Here is a 25,111-nt window from a genome sequence, read left to right as displayed (position 1 = left end):
TGTTAGAAATATCATCTCCTAATGATTTCTAACAATATTTTTCATCAAAAACTTCTAAAACCAAAACCTCCAAAATACCAAAACTCACTTGATTGAAAAATGCAGATTGTAAAATGAACAAGGCAAAGGCATACAAGGCTTTGATACCAACTGTAATCTCTATATCTAAACATGCGATAAAAAAACATTAAATAGCAATTAGATCATAAACAGAATTATAAACTGATCGGAAAACATACCTCCCGCCATTGCCATTCTACAAGTTAAAATGGGTTTTGCTAATTTCGGGTTTCAGGTGCTTCTAAACCTTCATAATCTCCACTTAGATGGTGTTTTGAAAACTGAAAAGAGATTGCAGGCTTAGGGTACCCTCCTGTTAGTGTTCTGCCTCGTTTTAAAAGACTCTCTCCATCACTGAGTCTACCTGGAACTTGCACAGAACATGGGGTAGTGATGCGAACGTGGTTTGGAGCATGAATCCTCGTTCCTAAATTGATGGAATGATGTGGACCACATTCCAATCACGTCTTCAGTTTATTACCAAAGATGTAGGAGAAATAAAATCCCAACAATCTCCTCATTAATTCATAACTTTTCCACACAATTCTCTTAAGCAAATTAGATCAAGATTACAAGAAGTCAGGAGTCCCTCATGGTTGATGAGAGGCAAAAACAGGATACATAATCATGCTACAACAGTAGTAGAGGGAAACTGACTGGTGACAATCTCACTCTTTTTATCAATGGAGTGCCTGGTATTAGTGCTATAACACTTCCCCATCTTTGGCTGAAACATTGAGCTCAGCATATTCACCAAACCCTCTTCAGTGTAAATTTTCACATTCTTAATGCCGTCTTGTTCAATAAAATGCCCATATTTCTGAATGTAGCTCCTATATACAGGCACAATGGCATCAACCACAAGCTGGCATATCCTCTTCCTGAGGTTTTTGTTGGCCAGGACCCAGTTCGATTGCTTCTTATAGGTTCCATCCAAGGCCTCATTGAATGTCTTCAGCTTCTTCTTCACCAGACTGCAGGCCATGGCCCTTCCATCTGAGAATAAGGTCTCATCTTCATGGCCTAAAAGGCCTGGAAGCATTCCCCAACTATCCCTCAAGTAGATCGATGCGTAATAGTCCCTATACTTTTTGTGTTCTCTCAACTGAAAGTCACCTATGAGGTCCCCAAGGCTTGTCCCCTTGAGGGCCTTGTACAAGTGACAGTGATTGTTCATCAAGAAAATGTAGGACAGTGGAGTGTCCTCATAGGACTTGGACCAGGCATCCAGGTTCAGCCGAATAGCCTCCACAATGTTGCAGACCTCCTTCCTCAAGAGTTCCTCTTGAAATTTTTGGTGTTTCCAGTTCTGGTGAATCTCCAGAACCTGTATCATGGTTAGCCTGTAATCATCCTCGAGCAGCTGGTTACAGTAGTCAATGACGAAGCTCACCAGACTCGGAACACTGCCATTGGAAGGAGGAGAAGTCCCCCTATGAACCTCCACCTGCGGCAAAAGCTCCCAAAATATCTCACAAGCACCATCAATCACCCTCTTGATGAGATGCCTCGTTGGGATTTGAATTTCATTGCAAGATTTTCCCCCAAATAGGCGGTTGAAATCCAATCTCAGTTCATTCAAAGTATGGAAGATTTTCAATAGTTTAAAGAGCTTGACTGCATCTTTCTTACTCTCTGTGACAGTGTTCCCAAATTGGATGAAAGCCAGAAATCCGGACTGGATAGCAATCTTTGCAAAGCAATCCATTGAAACATCCAATCCAACCTTCTCGAATACGTCGTTGCACAGCTGATACTCGAGCTCCAGCAGATTCTTCACAGAATATTCTAAATGCTTGCTCCACATATCTAGGGAACTCTCCATGTACTGCAAATTATCGAACTCAAAGATAGATATCTCGAGGTAGTCCAAACCAAGAGCTTCTAAACATGCTCTGGCATTTGAACTACGAATGTCTATGTAAGTAGAAAGACAGTTTTCAAGTCTATTATTAGCACTTAACCTCTCAATAATGACCTGCAACTTCTGAATAACAAAAACTGGTAAAGATGATGGAGCAACAATGGAGGATGCTGAGGAAATGATGGGGAGAGGAACACCATTTTCTCTCAAAAGCCGTCTGTATTCGGTTTCCAGCTTGTCGTATGCAGCACTGAGAAGCCCTCCATCGAGACGGGCGCATTCCTCATTTGCCTGCAACTCCCTGAGGATCTTCAAAGATTTAGTCACATTGGAGAGGTACCGGTGATCATCGGTGACTGCATTTTCTTTCAAGAACTCGACCACATCCTCCAACCATCTTATTGCCAATCCACAATTCTCAGCCAGAAACCTCAAGGCCTCCTCGAGCCTTTTAACGACTACGAGGTAGCCATAGAGGTCCGAACTCGGGTCAGATGAAAGTGACTTTTCTAGGCCATGGATGGCATCAAACACCTTCAGAACTGCAGCAGCAGGGCCAACTGCGCGGCTGATATGGCCCCCAAGTGCAGCAAGACTGCATTTCTGTGCCCGAAGAGCAGCTTCCAATGATGGCAGACTTTGCTTAATCTCCTCCAACCTGGGGCCAGTTTTCTCCAGGGCAGAAGCTACACTTCTTGATTTCTCTAGGCTAGTTTTCAGTAACATCCTTGCAGCTAGCAGATTCTGAAAGCTGTCTACCTCAGCCATTGCCTGAAAGCTTTGAACACTCAATGGAGTTTTAGCTTTGGAACATATTGAAAATGAAGTGAGCTAAATATTGTAAGTTGGTTTGTTGAATGTGTAAAGAAACCATAATCTTCAGTTTCTTTCTCCACCAAACTCACCAAAACAAGTAGAAAGAAGAGTACCAGATTCAAACCAAACACGACTCTCAAAATTACCAAGAATCTCACTCAACCTCAACCACCACAGTGGCCAGGAATCCATAATCTAGGGACTACATTCCACCACCCAATAAAAAATAGTGTGATAAAATTCCAGCCCAAACCCAATTTGGCTTGAGCCCCAGTTATAATGAAACTCTAGCCCCATGACTGGGCCTTGGCGTGGTCATGAGTTTTCTGACCTTTGGAGTCATCTGCCATTGACATTTAAAAACTAAACACCAACCATACCAATTCTAAGGTGAAGGAGAATTACTATTTCAGCATGACTTCTAAATTACCATTTTAGATGCATGCTTATTTTAATTGACCTCCCTTAAGAATAAAACACTTGGTAAAAGTCCTACAATGCAACTTTAATTTTACTGCATTATTTCATTTTTAGAGGTGCTCAAATTTTATTTTTTAACATATGGGAAAAGCAGTTCTTATTTAATGTCTATTACAAAATGCAAACATTAAATAAAAATTAAAAAATAAAAATTTTGTTAAACATATATACCTAAAATATTTTTAAAAGAGTTCATTTTAGTCGCACCCGCTAAGGTTTAGTTTAAATATACTAAACTATCATTAGTTTTAAATTTCATTATTTAGAAATCTCGTAGATGTATTCTATCTATATAAATTATTTTTTAATAAGTAAAATTTATTTTTTAAAGAATTGTTAATCCTAAAATATTTTTACCTACAATTCTTTTGAAAATTAAATTTTATACACAAATTACATCTATGAGAGTGCTAATTAATGAAATTTGAAATCATTGATGGCTAAGCATACTTACACCAAACTTGAGAGGATATGAATGAAATTAAACTCATTTGGAAAATGATTGGTAATATAAAATACCAATTGATAGGGAATTGTGGGGCCACTGGACATAAAGGATTTGAAAGTTTCAACAATAAAAACAAGATTTTTTGAATAAGATAAAAAATGACTCTCCAGTCAAAAAAGGCATGTAGATTTTTTCAATCAGTTACTATCTTATAACCTTCCCGTGATGGAGAAGGTTAGAAAAATTGTAATTGACTTGACTTGACTTGACTTTAAGGTGATATAAGTTTATGAGTATTTATGAAGTTGTGAGACTTTTAAATTCAAATAAACATATAGAGTATATATATACATATACATATATATATATATATATATAAGTTGATTTGATCAATTGGTTAATTTATAAAACGCAAAGTCATTTTAATAGTATTTTAAAATATTTATGAAACTATGTAAATACTCTATATGTAGGTATTCATTGATAATAAAGTATTTTGTTTAAAAAAGTGTTCGTGTTCAATTACTTAAAATAATATTAGTTATATCAAATATCTAATTGGAATTTGAAAATTTATAAGATGACTTAGACTACTTCAAACCATATTTTATGATATGCTCAAGGAGAACTGTAGTGTAAAATTTAATTTTATTGCAATATTTCATGGGTAGGGGCATTCAATTCCTTCTTTTTTCCTTTTATTGAAATGAAAAATAAACAATAAAATTTTTTTAATGGATGTGAAAATTTATTAAAATATAAAAAATAAAGAAATTAATTTCATATCAAATACTCTCTTGATCTTGAATATCTTTTTAAGTATATTAATTCTTTTAATATTAAAAGATGTTACAAATATCAATGATCAATACAAATCTCTTCCATGACAACTCACCTCACCATGTGGTCTTGAGTCAATGGAAGCTATTGTAGAAATAAATTACACTTAAAGATGATTAAGAGGTACTTCATCCTAAAACATTTTTACCTAAAATTTTTCTAAAAATTAAATTTTATACACAAATTACATTTACGAGAGTGTTAATTAATGAAATTTGAAATTATTGATGACTAAGCGTACTTACACCAAACTTGAGAAGATGTGAATGAAATTAACTCATTTGTAAAATGATTGATAATATGAAATACCAATAAATAGGGAATTATGAGACCACAAGGCATAAAGGATTTGAAACACAAAAGCAAGATTCTTTGAATAAGATAAAAAAAACAACTATCCTATCAAAAAGGGTATGTAGATTCTTTCAATCAATCACTATCTTGTAAAGTTCCTAGAAGGCTAGATAGAAATAATTGTAATTGACTTGACTTTAAGGTGATATAAAGTTTAGGAGTAAATATAAAGTTGTGGGACTATTAAATTCAATTGACTTGACTTTAAGGTGATATAAAGTTTATGACTTGACTTGACTATTAAATTCAATATATATATATATATATATATATATATATATATATATATATGTATACATATAATTTATAAAACACAAAGTCATTTTAATACTATTTTAAAATTTTGATAATCAAGTATTTTTTATAAAAAAAAAAAATGTTCATGTTCAATTACTTAAAATAATATTAGTTATATCAAATATATTGTACATATTTGATGCATCTGATTGAAATTTGAAATTTTATAACATGACTTAGATTATTTCAAACCAAATTTTATGATATGTTGAGGAGAACTACTATTTGAGTACGTAGTCTAAATTATAATTTTAGATGCTTGCTTGCTTTAATTGAACTTTCTAAAGATCAAATACCAACTAATGTAACTTTAATTTTACTACAATATATCATTGTTAGAGGTGTTGAAATCCATTTTTTAACATATGGGAAAAAGAATCATTTTCAATGTCTATTCAAAATGTAGACATTGAATGAAAAATAAAGAGTAAAAATTTTGTTAAACACATATACCTAAATATGTTTAAAAGGTTTAATTTTAGTCATACCTTAAATACACTAAAAGTGTCATTTTATGTAGATAATAATATTAAAAATTTAACACCTTGTTGACATAGTATATTTTGTACCTATTATATATAATTTTTCAAATGGTTTGTTATAAAGTACATAACAATTATTCACCCATTTAGAATTTAATTCAATATTAATAACTATATCTTCCAAAAGAAATTGAACAAACTTGCTAATAATATCTTGATAAAGAACTAATGTTTACAAAATTAATTAATACATGAATTTGTTAATATATCAAAATATTTACAACAAACATATTTTCCCCCAACATAAAAACAAGTATATATGTACCAAAAAACGAGATATCTAAATTCCCTGTCAAAATTAATATTACAAGTAAAAAGAAGAACAGACCAAAAGTATTCCCGGTGGTTGCATATCAACAGTTGAGCTAGAAATCTTTTACCTGTATACATTAAAAAAATAAAACGATAGAGGAGAAAATTTATGTTTAGTTAATACACATGTAATGAAAGTTAAATTTGAATCTATAAGTAACCCATTAAAGAAGTGCATGCAAGTGAGAATAACTTGATGGTTAATGAGATCCTATGCTTCAATCAAGATGAAAAATGGTTTAATTTGATACAAGTTCATAAAATGTTAATAGACTTTTTAGTTCATTATTAAATTAAAGCAAACAAGGCTTTCAATGATATAAATCTATAATATGAAATTTAATATTATATTTTCTTATCTATGTCTAGTATATATGAAACTGATTTCTCATAAATAAATATATGAAGACACCAATACATATGGTTTATAAGTTTCAACCATAAATCATTATATGTAGTACTATAAGAAATTTAATACAATAATCAACATAAATGTACGAGTATTAAAGGAATACAAACACATACAAAAAAGGAAAATGATAACCATATGTAGCATGATAAAAATCCAAATTCAAAGCTAAAAAAGGAAAATCATTAGTTTTGTATGCTAAGTTAGAAGATTGGAAATATTGTTTTTGGTGATGCCATTGAAAAAAGAGTAAATAGTCTTGGCATTAGCCTCACCTATTCTCATTACCAATCATATCCTCTTTTTACTTGTTCTCGATTTCACCAATAGATTTTCCATTTTTGTTGGTTGTTATGGGAGGTAACCATCCCCTATTCTATTGGGTTCTAGACATGCTCTCCTCGTATTGTTCAAGAAAAAAAAAAAACCATTCTCACTTTCTAGTAGGTATGTTTATTCTGCTAAAAAATGGAAGATAGATAAGAGAAGATTCAAATTTCTACATTCGATAATTCAAGAATTTAATAGCAAAAATTGGGAATTTTACTTATATTTTTATATATAAACAAAACCTACTCAAATATCACTTGTAAATTTGTAATCAATTTGGAGGGGGAGGTGAAAGATGGAGGGGATGAAGGAGGGATATTCAACCTCATGATGAGCAAATGAATCAATGCACCATGCGCTTCTACTGAAAAGATCTTAAGAGTTAGTAGTGATAGGGTTTAACAAGTGGTTATGAGAATACATGCCTACTATCATAGCCTAATTAAAGAGTAGGGTTTCATATCAAAGCCTACTTGGATATTCAAATAAGGTTACAACGAGAATCTACAAAAAAAAAAAAAAACAAAAAAACAAAACAAAAACAAAAATAGTCCGTCAAATGAACTTGGCTTTAAAGCAACTTTAAGTCCACTACAATTATTAAGATGCATGCAGTTCCTCTAGTTTTTCTTATTTTCATTTGGACAAACCAAATTTAGATCATCAAAATTACTTTTGTGGTCCTAGATTTCCTCTTCATGGGGCCAGTACTCTCTCAATTTCTGGTGAAGCAGCTCTAAGGAATGTGAGAAGATGATATAGATTTGAGTGGGAACCCAATAGAACAACTGGTCATTTATCAAGCTATTCTTCTCATTTATCAAGTTAAATCAGATGATCCAATATATACTTTTCCTTCCTTTTCTTTGGTCCTGAAGTTTACGTCATTTTAAAAGGGAAGAAACTCTGGAATCTCAACATTTATCAAATTGAAATGGCTGCTATCATACCGTAGTCTTTTCCACTACTTTCCCAGCTACCAAATACAACATGGGTTTCTCTTCTCTCTTTTTCCTTTTTAAGTTAGTCTCTTGGTTTACCACTCCATCTTGTAAATTTGAACTTCTTGATATCTTTGTCACAAAGACTCGAAAGAAAAATTTTCCGCATTGAGTTGCAAACCACTAATAATAAAATGTAAAACATTATGACATTCACTTATGTAGCTTTTAGCATCATCAAGGAACCAAGAACATCTAAGGTTTTAGCACATGGAGTTGAAGAATGAAAAGAGAATTAGCAAATTTTCAGCAAAAATTAAATTACTAGCATCTAGGGTTACTGATCTTGCTCGTCCTCTAAACAAGTAAATCACAAGCTAATAAGATGTGAATATAAAAAAGATAAAGCAATATTTGTAACAAAGGGGAAAAAGGATGCTGGCCATAGAGCTTTAAAGTATGCCTAAACAATTTAATTCCGATCACTTGCTGAGTTGAAATATTGAACAAGTTAAATCATTGGAAGAAGAATACCTAGTGGGATGTTATTCATTCTTCAACATAACATAGGATGCTGTTGAAAATACCACCAATAAAACAGATGAGCCTGAGGTTTTTCAATTCCCACTCACAAGCTATTAATAATGGTAACAGAAATATTTGAAACCTTAACTATTATTCTCATAAAAGAAAAAGATACACACCATTTTTTTGTTCAAAAGAAAATCAAAATACTTTGAAAATACTACATGTGCCCATATTACTGAAATATTGATCGCTTTGCAGCAAGCCAAAACATATGTGCCTATTAATGCAGTGTTGACAAGATCCAAAATTCAGGAAACATATGTTCTTTTATACATACTGCATGTGCCCATATTACTGAAAGATTGGTTGCTTTGCAGCAAGCCAAAACATATGTACCTGCTAATGCAATGTTGACAAGATCCAAAATATGAGAAAACATATGTTTATATATTTATATATATATATATATCATCTTCAGATTGGTTCTTATATATGTTCTTATAATAAAATGTGTACCTGGATGTGTTGGATATGGAACCCTCAAAATACAAACATGATGGTAAGGATAGGTGTCTTTTCTCCTGCCTATATGAAGTTATCATATTTTAGCTAGGATATGCTTTAGCTTGTGTAGTTTTGTTTTGGTGTAAGAACCATGGAATACAACTTTCAATAGTAAAGTCAAATATGCTACATAATATAGGTCATGTGTTAATTGCTCATTAGTGGTGGATGGTACTCATAGTTTTGTATTATTCTAATAAAAAAATTTGTACAACTATATCTCATGATTCATAGTTTTATAAGGAATCAAATTCTTACAAGTACCATAAATTTATTTTCACAAATTTATTATAATTATAATTATTCTAAATAGCTCCAAATTTATTTTCAAGGAAACATTTCTACAAATATTTTCACACAAAGTATAACATAAAAAAAATGGTAATAAAACCAAAACCAAATAAAAATCCGAAACATGCTCTAAAGTAGGATGATACTCACTTATTATAAATTTTGTTTTATACTAATTTAATGTTTATTTGCATACACTTTTTATTTTTATTTTTAAAACCAGAAAATAGAAATAATGTTTATATAAGATTAAAAAAAACTCTTAAAGAATTACCTTGAAAAAATAATAAGCTTAAAAAATTAAGATATAACAAATTTACTATCTCAAATTCTAAAATTTCTAAAACTTATTTTTAAAAAAGGTAAATATATATTTTTTATACAAAATACTCTATTTTTATATAAAATTTTCTAATTTTGAAAACAAGAAGTACATCCAAATGTACACTTAATTTAGAGGTTTCTTTTGTTAATATAAATCTAATTATTTTTTTTTTGTTAATAAAACTTTTCACCATTAAATATAACATAATATTTTGAATAAACTAAAAAAAAAGTTTTTTTAATCAATCTTTTTAAATCTAGGCGGGAAAGAAAATGAAAGCAAAGAATGAGGACACAACCATGACAACTAACAAGAGTGACAAATTATCAAGGCATCTTTTATATCTACAAATTAAAAGAAGATATATTTGAAGTTTTCCTAAGGATCCAGGATAAGAAACTGTAGATGCAATGAACAAGCAGAATGGTTGGTTGATAGTAATTCTATAGTAGATGTCTCAATATAGTTTTTGGATTGATATTTTTAAATCTAGGCGGGAAAGAAAATGAAAGCAACGAATGAGGACACAACCATGACAACTAACAAGAGTGACAAATTATCAAGGCGTCTTTTTTATCTACAAATTAAAAGAAGATATATTTGAAGTTTTCCCAAGGATCCAGGATAAGAAATTGTAGATACACTGATCAAGCAGAATGGTTGGTTGATAGTAATTCTTTAGTAGATGTCTCAATAGAGTTTTTGGATTGATATTTTCCAGGTCCAAGTATATGGAAAGATAGCTTATGTCTCTCTGGTAGAATGGATCAAAACAGGGACTACATAAGAAAATATTAGGGTCTGCCATGGATCCATAGAGATATGGGGAGGTGATTGAAAAGCCTTCCCTAGTAAAGGACCTCAAGATGCTTCCATTCGGTGACCTCATTGAAATAGGTTGTAGAATCCTAGTGTGAGCAAACCGAAGTTACTAAGAATTCTATTTTATCTACTTTATCTACTTTATCTACTTGAAGTAAAAAAAATTAAAAATAAATAAATAACTAAAAAATCTACTTTGAATTGGGAAGGAAAAACGCTTAAGACAGCCAGAGCACCCATTGCATTACAAGTGGAAAGTGTCAGTACATTTAATTAATAACCACCAATGCATTCATATATGTAGAGAGGCAGAAACATCTTTCTCTACTACTTAATAAAATATAGAGTCAGACTCTTAATTTTCTCTTATTTCTTGGAAGCCTAAGAGGGTTTCAGTGTTTGATGGGCTGTTGAGAAGAGATTGCGAAACAAAAGAAATTAAGTTTTAGGTTTTATATTGCATTACTTGACATGATAAGGTTGGTGCTCGACTAATCTTTATCTTTTATCATTCTACCAAAACTGGTCACTCCATATCCTTCTGATTGTTTCCAACAAATGGTAATGCTACAGTAAAATGCCCATGCTCTCACTCAGAATTACAAACAAAGAACAAATAAATATCTATAGTACCTTCATAACCCTTACAACTTCTACAATTAACATGCTTGGTTCAAGTGAGATTGTACTGGAGTAGAATAACAACTAGGAATAGAAGTGACAAACTGATTTCTGGGTTTATTGCAAAGATGGCTAAAGAGATTAGTTTTATGGAGTGAAGTTGCAATTTTCTATAATGTGGTGATGATGGGAATTGTTTTCTTGTTATAAATCTTGGGTAAATTTACGACTGTTACCCCTCTTTCTTGTCAGGTTTCTGGGTTTTCCTATTTTGTCTCAAATTTATCTTAATTATAGAACTGGGAAACAACAGTACATGCTACAATACCATACAACAGGGTTGTGTGCATAACATATAGTAAATAAGTCAATCTCATCACTGTTATTGATTGGATAACTAATTAATTGCACAAGAACCCGGATTTTACATGCATGTGTAAAGATTCCTAGCCTGATTTGGAAGTCCTAGTAGAATTTGGATTATGAAATACATTGGGTCATTTATGTTCATGTCATAGTCTTGATGTTCTGAGTACATCTTCTAGGGGAAATATAAGAATGGACTTGAGAACCAGAAAACGCTTATCCCAATGCCATCATTGATAACCCAAGCTTACTACCTAAAGGAAAAAATGAATGTAAAAGCAGAAGCAAACTTGGTTTTCAATGTTATCTAATAGGTCTCCTTGGGCCTCCATGAGAATCACCATATCTAGGTAAATCTAAAAATGAAAACACAAAACAAGATTACACATTGTGGATATTTCAAGCTCTTGCATCTGGATGCCAATATACTTGATTCAAGTCAAGGAACTTCTCAATTTCCTTCACAGTGTCGTGTCTTTCCTGAATTTCTTCTAGTGTAGCCAACACCTGCAACCATGACTCTCATTAAGGACTAAAGGGAAATATTCAAGGCATTTGTGTTTCAACAACCAAAAGCTAACACAACTATTCTCTACCCATCTCTTGCATTGTCTTCTGAAAGATTTGCTCGCTGCTTCCAATTTCATTCAGGTTGTCTATTGTCTAAAAAATTAATTAAATTTTTGTCAATTATGATAACACCTATATCCATTATAGCTCAAATTCTAATAGAGGATTCAGACTCACCTCTTCATCTGGTCTAGTTCTAGTTACTGTTCAAACACAACACAGAGTGAATGGATAGAAATAGGGTCATTCATTGAGAGCCCAAAGTCCTAGAAAGACAACTTATGGTTTCTTTTTTTCTTTGTCATTCTTTGAGAGTTTACAGACTAACCAGTCATGACCATTCTCTTTACAACCTCGCAATACTCATCTTGAATCTTTTGATGAGAAGATTGAAAGCAAACTAACAAAAAAGATAACCAGATTACAATGTGAACATACCTGAAAGTCTATCATTAATATTTATATACAGGTAATCAACATAACATAAATATAGAAAAAAGATGAGAATAAGTTACATAAATTCATAAACAATATATCCACAATTTCAACATACAATGGCAAAACTTACTTTGTGGCCGGCAAGAATCGCTACTGCAGATGGTAACTGAAAAATTAATACAAACTTGGGTTCTATATTATCAGTTCATTCATGGACAAGACTAGGACAGAATTTTAATCTAGTTTTATCCACTAATTATGTAATAAACTTTATGTATATAAGAGGGACATTTCAATTTTAAGATCAAATTTTGTGGATTTATTTTCATTGGTTTTACAATTCATTTGAGATGTTCACTCTCATGCTTCTTTATGATCTTCCATGTCATGTTTTCACAAATAAAAAGGGTTTTCCTAATTTTAGGGTTTTTATGATTTTTTTTTTCTTTTTTTCTTTTTTTTTTTTACAAATGAGTTTGAGGGTTTTCCCATGTGTCCATGTTTTAATAAGTAGCATATTGATTTTGGTATCAAATTAAACAATTTAGCAAAATTGACCTAATGACAAACACATTTGAAAAATATAGAGAACCCATAAAATTTGGATTCAGAAATCAACAACATGATTTGGCTAATTTGGATAGGCCCATTGATGGAAAAAGAAGAATTTCACCATCTATGACCATGAGTATTGAGTTCTAACACTTCTCTCACTTTACCTCTCTTCTCAAACTCACATTTGTTTCTTAACTGAACTAGCAGATCTACTCAGCTTTGTAAGAGTAATCCGAGTGAACAGTAGAATTTCTATTTTCTTTCCTTGTCAAAGTGAGCCACTATCACAAATTATAATAATAAAAAGAAGAAGAAGAAGAAGAAGAAGAAGAATAAATAAGCAAGTATAGAAGATTTCAGTTCGAGACTTAAGTTGCCGGGGTAGGAGAGCTTGCAGAGGTTGAAAATGAGATGTGGGAAGATGCTATCATTCCACAGCCAGTCAGAAACATAAAAATTTATGATATATTTGAAAAACCCAACATGTCTACCCTACACATGGCAAGGATAATGAAATAATTCTAAGAGAAAAGAAGTGGTGTTTTTTCTATGTTAGAAACAAAAAATACCTAATCAGTCGAAGGACAAATAGGACTATTGATGCTGGCTACTGGAAAGCCACTAGGAAAGACAAGGAGATTTTTAGAGGAAAATCTCTAGTTAGAATGAAGAAAACTTTAGTCTTCTACAAGGGGAGAACTCCAAAGGGAGAGAAAACCAATTGGATCATGCACAAATACAGATTGGAGGTTGAATTCTCTCTCCATAATCTCCCTCAAAAAGCAAAGGTATTCTTTTTTTCACTTAGATTTCCCCTGTTTTCCTTTATTCTTCTCTGTTTTTTACTATGGTTGATGAAACATAAATGTTTCTCCTTAGATCCAATGCCAAGTTCCAGAAAACTCATTTTACCTTGGTATATATTTACCAACTGAGGAATATATTTGTGGGATTTGATCACAAAGTTAACAAGAAATACCACTCATCGACCCTAAAAAGTAACCAAACTCAAATCATTCTTCAACAAGGCCTTCAGTAGTACAGCATTTAGCAGTGAACACCTTGGAATGATTGTCTTCTCCAAATTATACCAGAAAATAGTGGATATTTGGCAATAGTTGTACGTTCCTAACCCATCTTATGTACCAAAAAATCCATCACATTCATCTTCTTCTGAATGATTTAATGCATAAGAGATAAATTCTAGTCATCAATAGAATCTTATCCTTAGTCTAAATCCAACCCACCTCCTATATAACTCCACTTTATGCTCCTAGATTACATGGAATGCATTTATAAAAGTCAATCTTAATGGGTCAAATCCCATATTGACAACCGTCTTAACACTTATATTAAACTTACTGCACGTTGGCATACTGCACCAAGACAAAATATTACCAAGGATACATTCATCACAGGAACTCCATATTCTCCCAAAACTGCAATTCAATAATTTTTTTTTCCTTGTCTCTTAATTTACCATTGCACATGACCTACTCTTATGAAAGCTCATTGACCAGAGTCTTCTGCTCTCATTTCAAACTACTGTCCATTGTATATAACTTGCATAGCAGGAATCAAATTCAAGCAATACAGAGGACTGAACCTATGTGAATTCTAGTTCACAAAAAGAATATGAATCCAGATTTAGAATAACAGGAACCCCAATAGTAAAATTTGTAGAAGAAATAGAGTCTAAATTGGATATGCAAAACCAGACACATGAATTATATATAGTAAGCTGTGAACATAAACATAGATAATATGTGAAGTGTGTAAACTGGGGAATGAGGCACACAACCAGACCTGATCTAGGTAACATTTTCAACCAAAAGTTCATTATTTATTTATTTATTTATCTTCTAGGGTTTTTCCTGGTACATGTCCAGCGATATTCTCCCACCGATATGATGAATCCTTAAGACAAGTTGCCAGGGCATTCTCAAATGCCTTATTAAATCTGCTCTATGTTACCTGCTGCATTTTTTGTGAAATCATTTTCAGTTAGATAGGTGTGAAGGACACTAATTGGGGTACTATAAACTGCAAAATCAACATGGCCTGGAGTATACTGAGGGCTGTTGAAAATGCACAATAACTTTCAATCAACCTCTCACGTATCAAACAAAGGGAATATATTAAGAAAGAAAACTTAATAGCAAGGAAGAAACAAAATATCTAAGGACAACTAATACTAACCTACCAGCAAAGTCCCTGCTGAAGTTACCTTATTTGAGAACCCTCTCTGTTTTTTCTTTTTCTTTTTTTCTTTTTTCTTTTTTACCGTTTCTTGACTTCACTAGTCTCTCTTTCTCCAACTCTTTGGTGCATTCTCTTCCTTAGTAAATATCATCTCCAAACCTAATGAACTGGTAGACTGAAATAATATAATGATGTCAAAAGAATCAAGTACCTCTTAATCATCTTTAAGTGTAATTTATTTGTACAATAGCTTCCATTGACTCAAGACCACATGGTGAGGTGAGTTGTCATGGAAGAGATTTAACAAATACACAAATGAAAGCAAATATCCTTACTAAATTCATAGACTCATTTCAGTAAGATTATCACATAATTAAGTTCAAAATCATCATCAAGATTTAAATCAAATTTCAGCAAATCAAATCAAAATTTCAAATGCCCAAATCCAGAAGAAATTAAATACAGTTAAAAAAACTCACAACAATTATAATTTTCAAACAGAAATCAAACTGAATTTGGAATTTAACACTTAACAGAATGGAGTATGACCTCCAGTACGATTCCAATCCACAGGATAGAAGGCCATAGGCAGCAATACAGAAAAGTATCAACGTCTTTTGGCCACTCTGTCCACAACTCTAGAAACCAGGTAGGGCCCGTTATGACCTCATTTGTTCCCATCAAATATCAAGTTAAACTCCTCTATGAACTTGTATACAAGTGGATGATTCTTATCAAACACCAGAACTGCATTATTTAATCTGGTCAGCTCCTAAACACCAAATCTATGCTCTATGCTCTAATTGTATTTCTCAAACTTAAAAACTTATTTAATACTACGAAATGGGTGTCCAAGTACATACCTCCATACTTGTACAGACTTGTGAGTCTGAGTAGAATGGATAAATCCAGAGCTAATAGTATCTTACTAGGGTCCTAGTTCCCGCTCTTTATCTTAGTAAACCATGCTTTAGTCGGGGTATCCTTGAACAAAAAATGCACATCTCGTCCGACTTCAAGCAATCTAAACCCTCAATCATGAAGAGGTTTTAGTGTACTATCCCTATGCTTGGAATCCACTGTTGGCGATAGACTCATCAAGCATCCATCAGGGTGGGCATTGAAGAGACTGTCCATGCCAATAAACTCCTTTCTTCTTAAAGACTGCACTGGGAAATTTCACGTCATCAAGAAGAGAACCTCACACTTGCCAAGAAAAAAATCTCCAGACACAAGTTCAAATTGTTGTGTCTGTCTCCTTGACTTGAATTCAAATTCCGGAAGTATTGCTCCGAAACCACGCAATACATTTCAAAATTAATCCTAAAATATCAATGAAAAAACTAAATTTCAAAATCACAAATGAATCCAAAGTAAAGAAACCCAAACACAAAATTAAAACCCAAATCAACACTAATAGATTTCGGAAACCAAAAGAGTAAAGCACAAAAGGGGGAAAAACATATACGAAGCAATCTTCATACAAACCCTAAAATAAAAAATAAAAAATAAAAAAATCGAAGGAGAGAGTTACTATCACGCTTCTTTGTTTCGAACTTGGAAAAGGTTTGATGTCATTGTTAACTAGGCGGATTTCAAGCTTTCTATTTCGGGGTTAGAAACTCTCAACAGCTATGGTGAGAAGAGACAAAGGAGAGGCTTAGGGTTTGAGGATATGAGGTCACAGATGATGAAGAGAACAAAGTTACAGGCTCTAGGCAGGCTTTGGGTAACCAAAGATGGCTAAGAGTAAAAGGCTAGGGTGTTCGAGATGGCCAATAGCTTTTCAAGGTGTGAGTGTCCTTAGATCTGAGACAGACGAGGGTGTGAGAAGGAAATTTTAGAGGGAACAACTGTGTTTAGCGGAAATTTCTCATATGTATATATATACTGTTTTAGAACATGGCGGCGACGAGGAAGAAATTATTCAACGACGCTTAAATAAAGCGCCAACGTCTCCAAGAATTCCCCAATCGATGATGCTTGTAAAAAGCCGTTGAATTTGAACGGAAGCGTCATTACTCATGGGACTAATTATTGACACTTTTAAAAAGCATCAAGGAAGAAAGCGTCATCCTATGCATTTCTTTTTATAGTAGTTAACTCATTTGTAAAATAATTGGTAATATAAAATATCAATGAATGGGGAATTGTGGGCCACTAGACAAAGGATTTGAAAGTTTCAACTATAAAAGTAAGATTCTTTGAATAAGAGAAAAAATAATTATCCTATAAAAAAAGGCATGTAGATTCTTCAAATCAATTATTATCTAATAAAGTTATCGTAATGGAGAATGTTAGATAGAAATAATTATAATTGACCTGACTTTAAGATGATATAAAATTTATGAGTCATTAAGAAGTTACTGGATCATTGCATTCGAATAAACAAATATAGTTTTATATATATATATATATATATATATATATATATATATATATATATATATATATATATATATATATATATCCAAGTTGATTTAATCAATTGGTTAATTCATAAAAAGCAAGTCATTTTAAAATTATTTTAAAATATTTATCAGATTATGTCAATATTGTATATGTAAGTATTCATTGATAATCAAGTAAATTTATATATATATATATATATATAACAATGTTTGTATTCAATTACTTAAGATAATATTAGTTGTATCAAATATATTGTACATATTTGATGCATCTAATTGGAATTTGAAAATCTTAATCTTGCATGACATTGGTTGAATATCTCCTCTTTTCCTACAGTTTTACCACCACTACGAAAATCACTCAACCAATAGCGTACATTACAATATGGTGCCATAAAACCTTGAGTGTGTGTGTATGTTGCATCTACTAAATAATATTTTTCTAAAAAAAAAAAAAGGATTGAGTTGATTATTATAATGAATAAATACATATTATATTAAATAAAATGAAAATAAAATATTTACCTGATGGGGGAATTGGAAAATTATGTTACAGGTTACGAATAGTTTCTATCAAGATTCTTAAATCATGAGTTGTTCTTTCCCATCCAATATTAACAAACCTAAATATCATGTCAAAATCACAAACTGCCATAACATTATGAAAATATTCTCCTCTCCCACGACCTCGATAAGGTACTTGTTAATTAGTAGGAATGCATGTATGGATAAGAGTTCCATCAATTGCACCAACAACATCCTACATGGTAATAATTCTTTAAAATATAAATAATTATTTTTATATGAGAATAATACAAATATGATATGAATAATTAGAAATAAAAAATAATATACCTTAAAATTTTGTCTTAGATGACGATTGGAGATACCATTTGAACTACCATTGAATGATGGAGGAGTAATCATCTCTTTTGAGAAATTCACCATGTCCACTAAAACCTCATGGAAGTATTTGTGAATTATTTAACTTGAGTGTTGGAATCTATTCTTAATCAATCGATTCTGAAGATTATGATTGATAGTCATAAGAAACATGACCATTTTCTCTTCAACATTCAAATGTTTACTATCAACAAGCCATCCTTTTTCTCGAAACATGTGACATAGAGAAATAAATCCATGTTTTTCCATCCACATTAGTTCATAACATGTGCTAGATGAACCATCTAAAAGCTCTTGAATGAAAATTGAACCTGTAAATGATGATGTAGAGACTCGTTCCTTATTAATGGATGAGTCATTTACTAATTGGAACCACAACACAACCAATCTTTTTTAAAAAAACTCTAGTCACTTCTAACTTTGTTTCTTCATCTTCACTTGATGATGATGAACTTGAACTATTTGAGTGATGTGAAGGATTCTTCATAAGAATATCTATTATAAAAAAAACAATAGTTATGAAATAAAAGCATAACAATATAATCAAATAGTTATAACAATGTATGAGTAACAAATATCCATAAAATGTAGAGAGAGTCTTATAATTGGAAAAGTTTAAATGTATCAAATATCCCAAACAAACAAACCAAATGTACCAAATTACAATCATCATATAAGCCATATACCATATGCATTCCACAAATCTAAAACAAATATTTAAAAAGTTATTTTCGCAAGCTTTGAATCCATGTTATTCGCTCTTTGTCACTTTCCATCTCCACCCACACCTCTCTATACTCTTTCTTCTTACAAAACGCATTAATTGCTACATAGTATAATGGATCCTCATAAGTCAAGAACCTCTTCAAAATCTTCATGCATTCTTTGATAGAGGGTCCTTCAAAATTCTCCAACACATTCATTATTCTATTCATTTCTTCTTGAGTTTGCTATTTCTTTCATTTCTTTTGTTTTTTCTTAGAACCTTCTGCTTCATCATTAGTATTTCTTGGCAAATTCTCATCTTCTTCTAAACTAATTAAAGTTTCGTTGGGCATAGATGTAGAATGTGTTGATGATTCCTCAACCCCAGAATCTATCACTCCTCCAATGCTCCAATGTTTAGACCCAGTAGCTAACACTCGTCCAAACAATGCCTCTAATTCTTTCACATTTGCCAATGGTTTAAAACGGAATTGTTTAGCTTTTGGATATTTCTATTTTACAAGATAAACAACAAATTAGTCATGCATACATATATAAGACAATTATTTTTAAAATTCACTCAAATCCATAAGGAAACTACCTATATATATTCTTCCCATTTTTCAGTTAGCCAATCAAAAGTTTTGGTTACAGAGTTGTAACCATGTCCTATCATAGTCATCATTTTACTCCAAATGAAATATTGTATTTTCATGTAATCCCACCCATTCTTAAGTTGTTTTGAAGTACAGTGTTTTCCAAGTAACTTCTCCAACTCTTCAGCAATTCAAAGCAAAGCACTAGACTTTAAACCTCTACCTAATCTAAAGCCTTTGTTTGCCTCTTGAAGACAAAGATCAATAAAGAGCTTTCTTTGGATGGAGTCAGTCCAATTTGCCCTACTAATTTCAACATTTTGACTCATTACTGTATAAAAAACCAACCAACATTAATGATTAATTTTCAATTTTTAAAAAAAAAAAAAATTCTAGTGGCATTTTGCATATATATCTAGTGTGTGGATTTGAAAATTAAATTCAAATAGTAGCATTAAATTAGAGACAATAAATATATAGTTTGGATGATGGAAGAATAGACAACAAATATCAATCCATTCACATGTAACCATTCTATGTAGAGAATGAATTCATCTAACACAAGAAACATTAAACCCAAATTATGCCGAGAATGATTTCATCTTATAAACCTTAAAAATTGCTCTCTCTCTCTCTCTCTCTCTCTTTGATGGTCAAAGCCCATTAAATGAATAGCCATCACACCCTCAATTACAAAAGGCTATGGCAAAACTATGAAAATTTCCTAGGATACTCAAGGTTCTACCAACATAGATTTAGTGATTTTTTTTTTTTGGTAAAATCTAGATTACAAATCAAATCTGAAATTGAATTCATAATAAACTAATCCTTGGAAATAATCAAATATAAAAAAGAAACAAAAACAATGTAAACAAAATTTTCATACAAAAACAAAGCCACCTAATCAACAACCCTAGGGTCCGAATTTTGAGAGAGAAAGAGCAAACTAAAGATCAATTGTGTTAATAAAGCAAATTACAACACTTTTTGCTTTAGTATTCATGTACATCAATCCATATCAATAAGTAGTGGAGACAGGAGAGAATAAAAATTGTTAGCAGCAAAGGAGGACTAAGTGCACAAATTATAACAGAGTCTTGAATGCAATTGTTATACTTTATTGTTCTAATAGAACCCTCTTGTGGTTTAGTCAAACACAAGCCATCAGTGGCCTCAAGAAAAAAAGATGAATAATGCCCAAAAGCAATCCAACTCAACCTATACCATGATCAGTTTTCTAAAATGAATTTGGAATGGTTTTAAGACCAAGTTCCTATTTTCATGGTAAAGCAATATTGTTAATAGGTATACTTCTATCTATTCTCTACAAGGAAGAAGAGTAGCTATGAATCTATAAACTATTCATTGGAAACCTTCCTATTTTTACCCTAATGGGCTCCATTCCCATGCCTATAAATAATGTGTGTGATTTTGTATATTTAATGCACATAATATGCCTTGTTTTCTACTTAAAAATAGGAAAACAAAAATTTAAAAATAATTACCATCAATTAATGCACAATTTTCTATTTAAAAAAAAATTAAGAAACAAAAATATAATTCAAACCTTATAATTTTTCAACTTCAAAGAGCCTTGTTTTCTGACAAAATGAATGCTCATGTAGACACTTTATCATCTAGAGGTTTGGTTTACTGAATATAATTCATCTACACTACTTTAAGATGAGAAAAATAATAGGAAAAGAAAGGTAGTTCAAGAATAGGAAGAAGAAAGTTGCATATTTATTAGTTAAAAAAACTAATTTAAGACAAAAATATAAATCAAAACTAAAGTGCAGTTAAAAAAAAATAGTTATTAACAAACATAATTGGTACTCATTAATGACCACTAAGAGAAAGTGCACAAGTTTAGCGAAAATAACTGGAAAAAAGAAAAATTAATTTCTCATGGCATTTGAAGAAAGACAATTGGTAGTAGATGCAGCAAATACTACTTCTACCATGATTTAGTTCTTAAACACTAGCAATGTTTGCAAATGCTGAGATAGAACTCATTCCAGTTCTATGAGAAATCCAAATGAGTAAGATGAGCATAGAAAGCGAATAGTATTTTCATTTTGGTCATGCTTGATTTCTAGGAAATGTCAAGAAAAAAAAATGCTAATAAAAATAATTTTCTTATATTTGAATCTCAAGTGGTAAAGGGTTGAGGTGGGTATGTCATTTGTGGGAGGTTCTGGATTTAATTCCTAGTAGGCATAAATGATGAAAAGGAAAAAAAAAATGCTAACCTATAAAAAATATTATATGATTTTCTTCAAATTTCTGGGCTATCAAAAAGTGCCAACACCATTACCAGGCTACATGGAACTGGGATTTCCAGTTTTCTGGAAACCAAAACAGTATAAATGATATGCATAAAATACTGAAAGTTTCCATTTCTTCACTTCTCCACCCACATTTTATTGGTAGCCACACAAAAAATGATGTATAAGATTTCAAGACAACGAATTTTTTCTTTAAGAAAAATCAATGCATGGAATACAAAAGAAATGAGAGTTTTGCACTTTCAATATGCCTATAGTTGTGGGTTGATGACCAGGTATATGTGTGTGATTGGAGAGAGGGGAAAGTGGAAAGGGGCATGCTCTGCTCTATTGATAGTGCCACAGAACCAAAAATTGGGCATTAAGGTCAAACCCTATTGAGTTTTGAGACAGCTTGGATTCAATAACAAGCTTCAAATTTTTCAAACTCCAGGTTTCAAATAAATAAAATACAAATTTCAAAATAACATAAATGTGGAAGTGAAAAAAAAAAAAAAAAAAGATTTCCCAATCATATGGAAATGAGAATGTATTTTCCATCATGTATACCCTAAAGAACCTGTTTATTTAGGAAACAAGAAGCAATCAAACACTTGAAAATTCTCATCGCATATTTCCTGCTCTTTCCACCCTGAACATAAGTTCTAATTCCCTAACCATTTACAACAAAGAAAATAAAAGTCGGGTCTCCAAGAACACGGGCAACGGTCAATTTCATGTGCATCTGATGGTCCAAATTGAATCTGGATGTGATCCAATAGCAAGAATTGAACCCCAATGCCTATATGATGATCCAATGGTCAAATTTCGCCCAGATTTCAATCCAACGGCCAATTTTGTTTTATAACGGTAAAATGAGATTCCAATAGCTATTTTGGCCCAATTTTTTTCTATAAATAGCTCATTTTTCACCAATTTCATCCACATTTCATCTTTTATATCTCATTTCTCCCAAGGTTACTTTTTTTTTTTTAAGGTATGTTTGTTTTAAATTTTAATAATTTTTGTATTGAAGTGTAATTAATTAGTATATTCTTTAATTCTTCAATTTAATTTTATTTTTCTTTTCAATTGTCATTAATAAGTACATCAATTTTTTTTTCTTTTCATTTGTAATTAATTAGTACATTTGAATTAATTAATATATTTTTTAATTCTTGAATGAATTAGTAGATTTTCATAGAATTAATTTAGCTTAGTTAATTTATTAAGTTAATTAACAATATTAGTAGCTTCCCAATTTCTTCAATTTTTTTTTCTTTTCAATTGTAATTAATTAGTACACTTTTTAACTCTTGAATGAATTAGTAGATTTTCATAGAATTAATTTAGCTTAGTTAATTTATTAAGTTAATTAACAATATTAGTAGTTTCACAATTTCTTCAATTTTTTTTCTTTTCAATCGTAATTAATTAGTACATTTGAATTAATTAGTATATTTTTTAATTCTTGAATGAATTAGTATATTTTCATATAATTAATTTATCTTAGTTAATTTATTAAGTTAATTAACACTATTAGTAGCTTTCCAATTTTTTCAATTTTTTTTTCTTTTCAATCATAATTAAATAGTACATTTGCAATAAGTTTGATTTATATGATTACTAAATTTGCAATAAGTTTATTTTTAATTACTTGTTTAATTTAAATTTTTATTCAATTGTAATTAAATAGTATATGTTCAATAGATTTGCAATGGCTAGTACAAGTGGAAGTGGCGGTGGAGGTAGAGGAGGAGGTGGAGGTGGTAGGAATGGCATGTTCAGCCGAGATGTAGCTTGGAAGTGTTGTTCACCAGTAGAGGGGAACCGAAATTGGACAATTTATAATTCTTGTGGATTGTTGATGAAGAGTGTAGGCATTAGTCGATTCAAGTATCATTTAGCGCATAAAGACCCAAATAACAACACTAAAAAGTGTCTTACAATGCCACCCAAAGTGAAAGAAGAGATACAAAAGATGTTACTTGAAAAAAGTAAAGCAAAAGCAAAGAAAACTGCACATATTGAAGAGATTCGACCCATTTACATGGCACTATGGGGGCCAGGCATACACATGTCATGGACGAGGATGATGATGCAGATGAAGAAGTGTACATGTATCTAATAGATATGCACCCAGATGAGTGAGATGGTTATCAAGAAATGGTTCATGCATCGAAGACAACAAAATAGGAGCGACAACAATATGAAACTATTGTGGGAAGCAAGAGTAAAATAAGGGATTGTCATGCCCTAGTGGTACACCGATAGTGCGAAAATCTCAAAGTATGCAACATTCAAACCTATCACCGCCTATTACACCTTCCCTCTACAAGTCTTCTGCAACGAGACAAAAAAATATTAAAAATATATTAAATGGTGGTTCAATTAAAGAAACGATGGGACACTTAATAATCAAATTATTGATTTATGATAGCGTCACGCCCAATAAAGCAAACTCTCACCACTTCAAGAGTATGACTATTGGTGCACAACAAACAGGTAATTTCTAAGTTCTCAAATTTTATATTGTTTCATACCTTGAGTAGGTAGAGTCTTTTGTCTCATGTTTCAAATATTTCTTATATATGATTTGTAAGAATGGGAATCAAACCTCCATCTCCATATGAAATAAAGAATAAGTACTTGGAAATGGAGTATAAAGATATGGAAGCTTATATGAACTGGCAAAGAGAGCAATGGAAGACATATGGTTGTACCATAATGTTAAATGGATGGAAAGGGCCCACGAGATTAAGTATAATTAATTTCACGGTCTATTCAAAAGGGAGTATGGTGTTCCTTAAGTCAGTCGATACATTGAACAATATCAAAGACCACAATACAAGCTATTGAAGAATGTTATCAAAGAAGTCGGGGTAGATAATGTGGTCCAAATTGTCACAGAGAACAGGTCAACGTTCGTGAAAGCAAGGAAGGTATTGATGAAGAAGTTTAACTTATATTGGACCCCATGTGCGGCACACTGCATCGACCTAATTTTTGAAGACATCGAGAAAAGACCTAGTGTTGCAGATGTGATACGTAGTGGCCACAAGATAACCAATTTCATTTACAATCATGGTTGGTTACTTACAGAAATGGGAAAGTATTGTAGTGGAGACATTATTCGACTGAGAGCTACAAGGTTTACTACAAATTATATTACTCTTGAAAGTCTTCTTAAAAAGAATGGGTTGATTTGAAGAAATTGTTTATAAGTGATGAATGGGCACTACACAAGCTCAATT

General features: G+C 31.7%; 1 protein-coding gene and 1 long non-coding RNA gene across 2 annotated transcripts; both read right to left on the bottom strand.

Moving 5' to 3' along the window:
• Nucleotides 1–609: 609 nt before the first annotated feature.
• LOC100241555 (exocyst complex component EXO70I) lies at nt 610–2,861 on the bottom strand. Its single transcript, XM_002274006.4, has one exon. The coding sequence runs from the start codon at nt 2,690–2,692 to the stop codon at nt 686–688; it is 2,007 nt and encodes a 668-aa protein (XP_002274042.1). The 5' UTR covers nt 2,693–2,861; the 3' UTR covers nt 610–685.
• Nucleotides 2,862–5,859: 2,998 nt separating this feature from the next.
• Nucleotides 5,860–16,877, bottom strand: LOC132254330 (uncharacterized). Its single transcript, XR_009466624.1, has 2 exons — nt 11,501–16,877; nt 5,860–6,081 (listed from the first exon to the last, which is right to left on the bottom strand). It is a non-coding gene; the product is annotated as an uncharacterized LOC132254330 (long non-coding RNA).
• Between the last annotated feature and the right edge of the window lie 8,234 nt (nt 16,878–25,111).

This window comes from Vitis vinifera, chromosome 9 (genome assembly GCF_030704535.1).
Source record: "Vitis vinifera cultivar Pinot Noir 40024 chromosome 9, ASM3070453v1".
Lineage (NCBI taxonomy): Eukaryota > Viridiplantae > Streptophyta > Magnoliopsida > Vitales > Vitaceae > Vitis > Vitis vinifera.
The sequence above is the reverse complement of the archived record's forward strand: the minus strand, read 5'-3'. Positions and strand labels throughout refer to the sequence as shown.

Coding starts and splice junctions, on each gene's coding strand:
- LOC100241555 (XM_002274006.4), bottom strand. CDS start 2,692: ATGGCTGAGGTAGACAGCTTTCAGAATCTGCTAGCTGCAAGGATGTTA.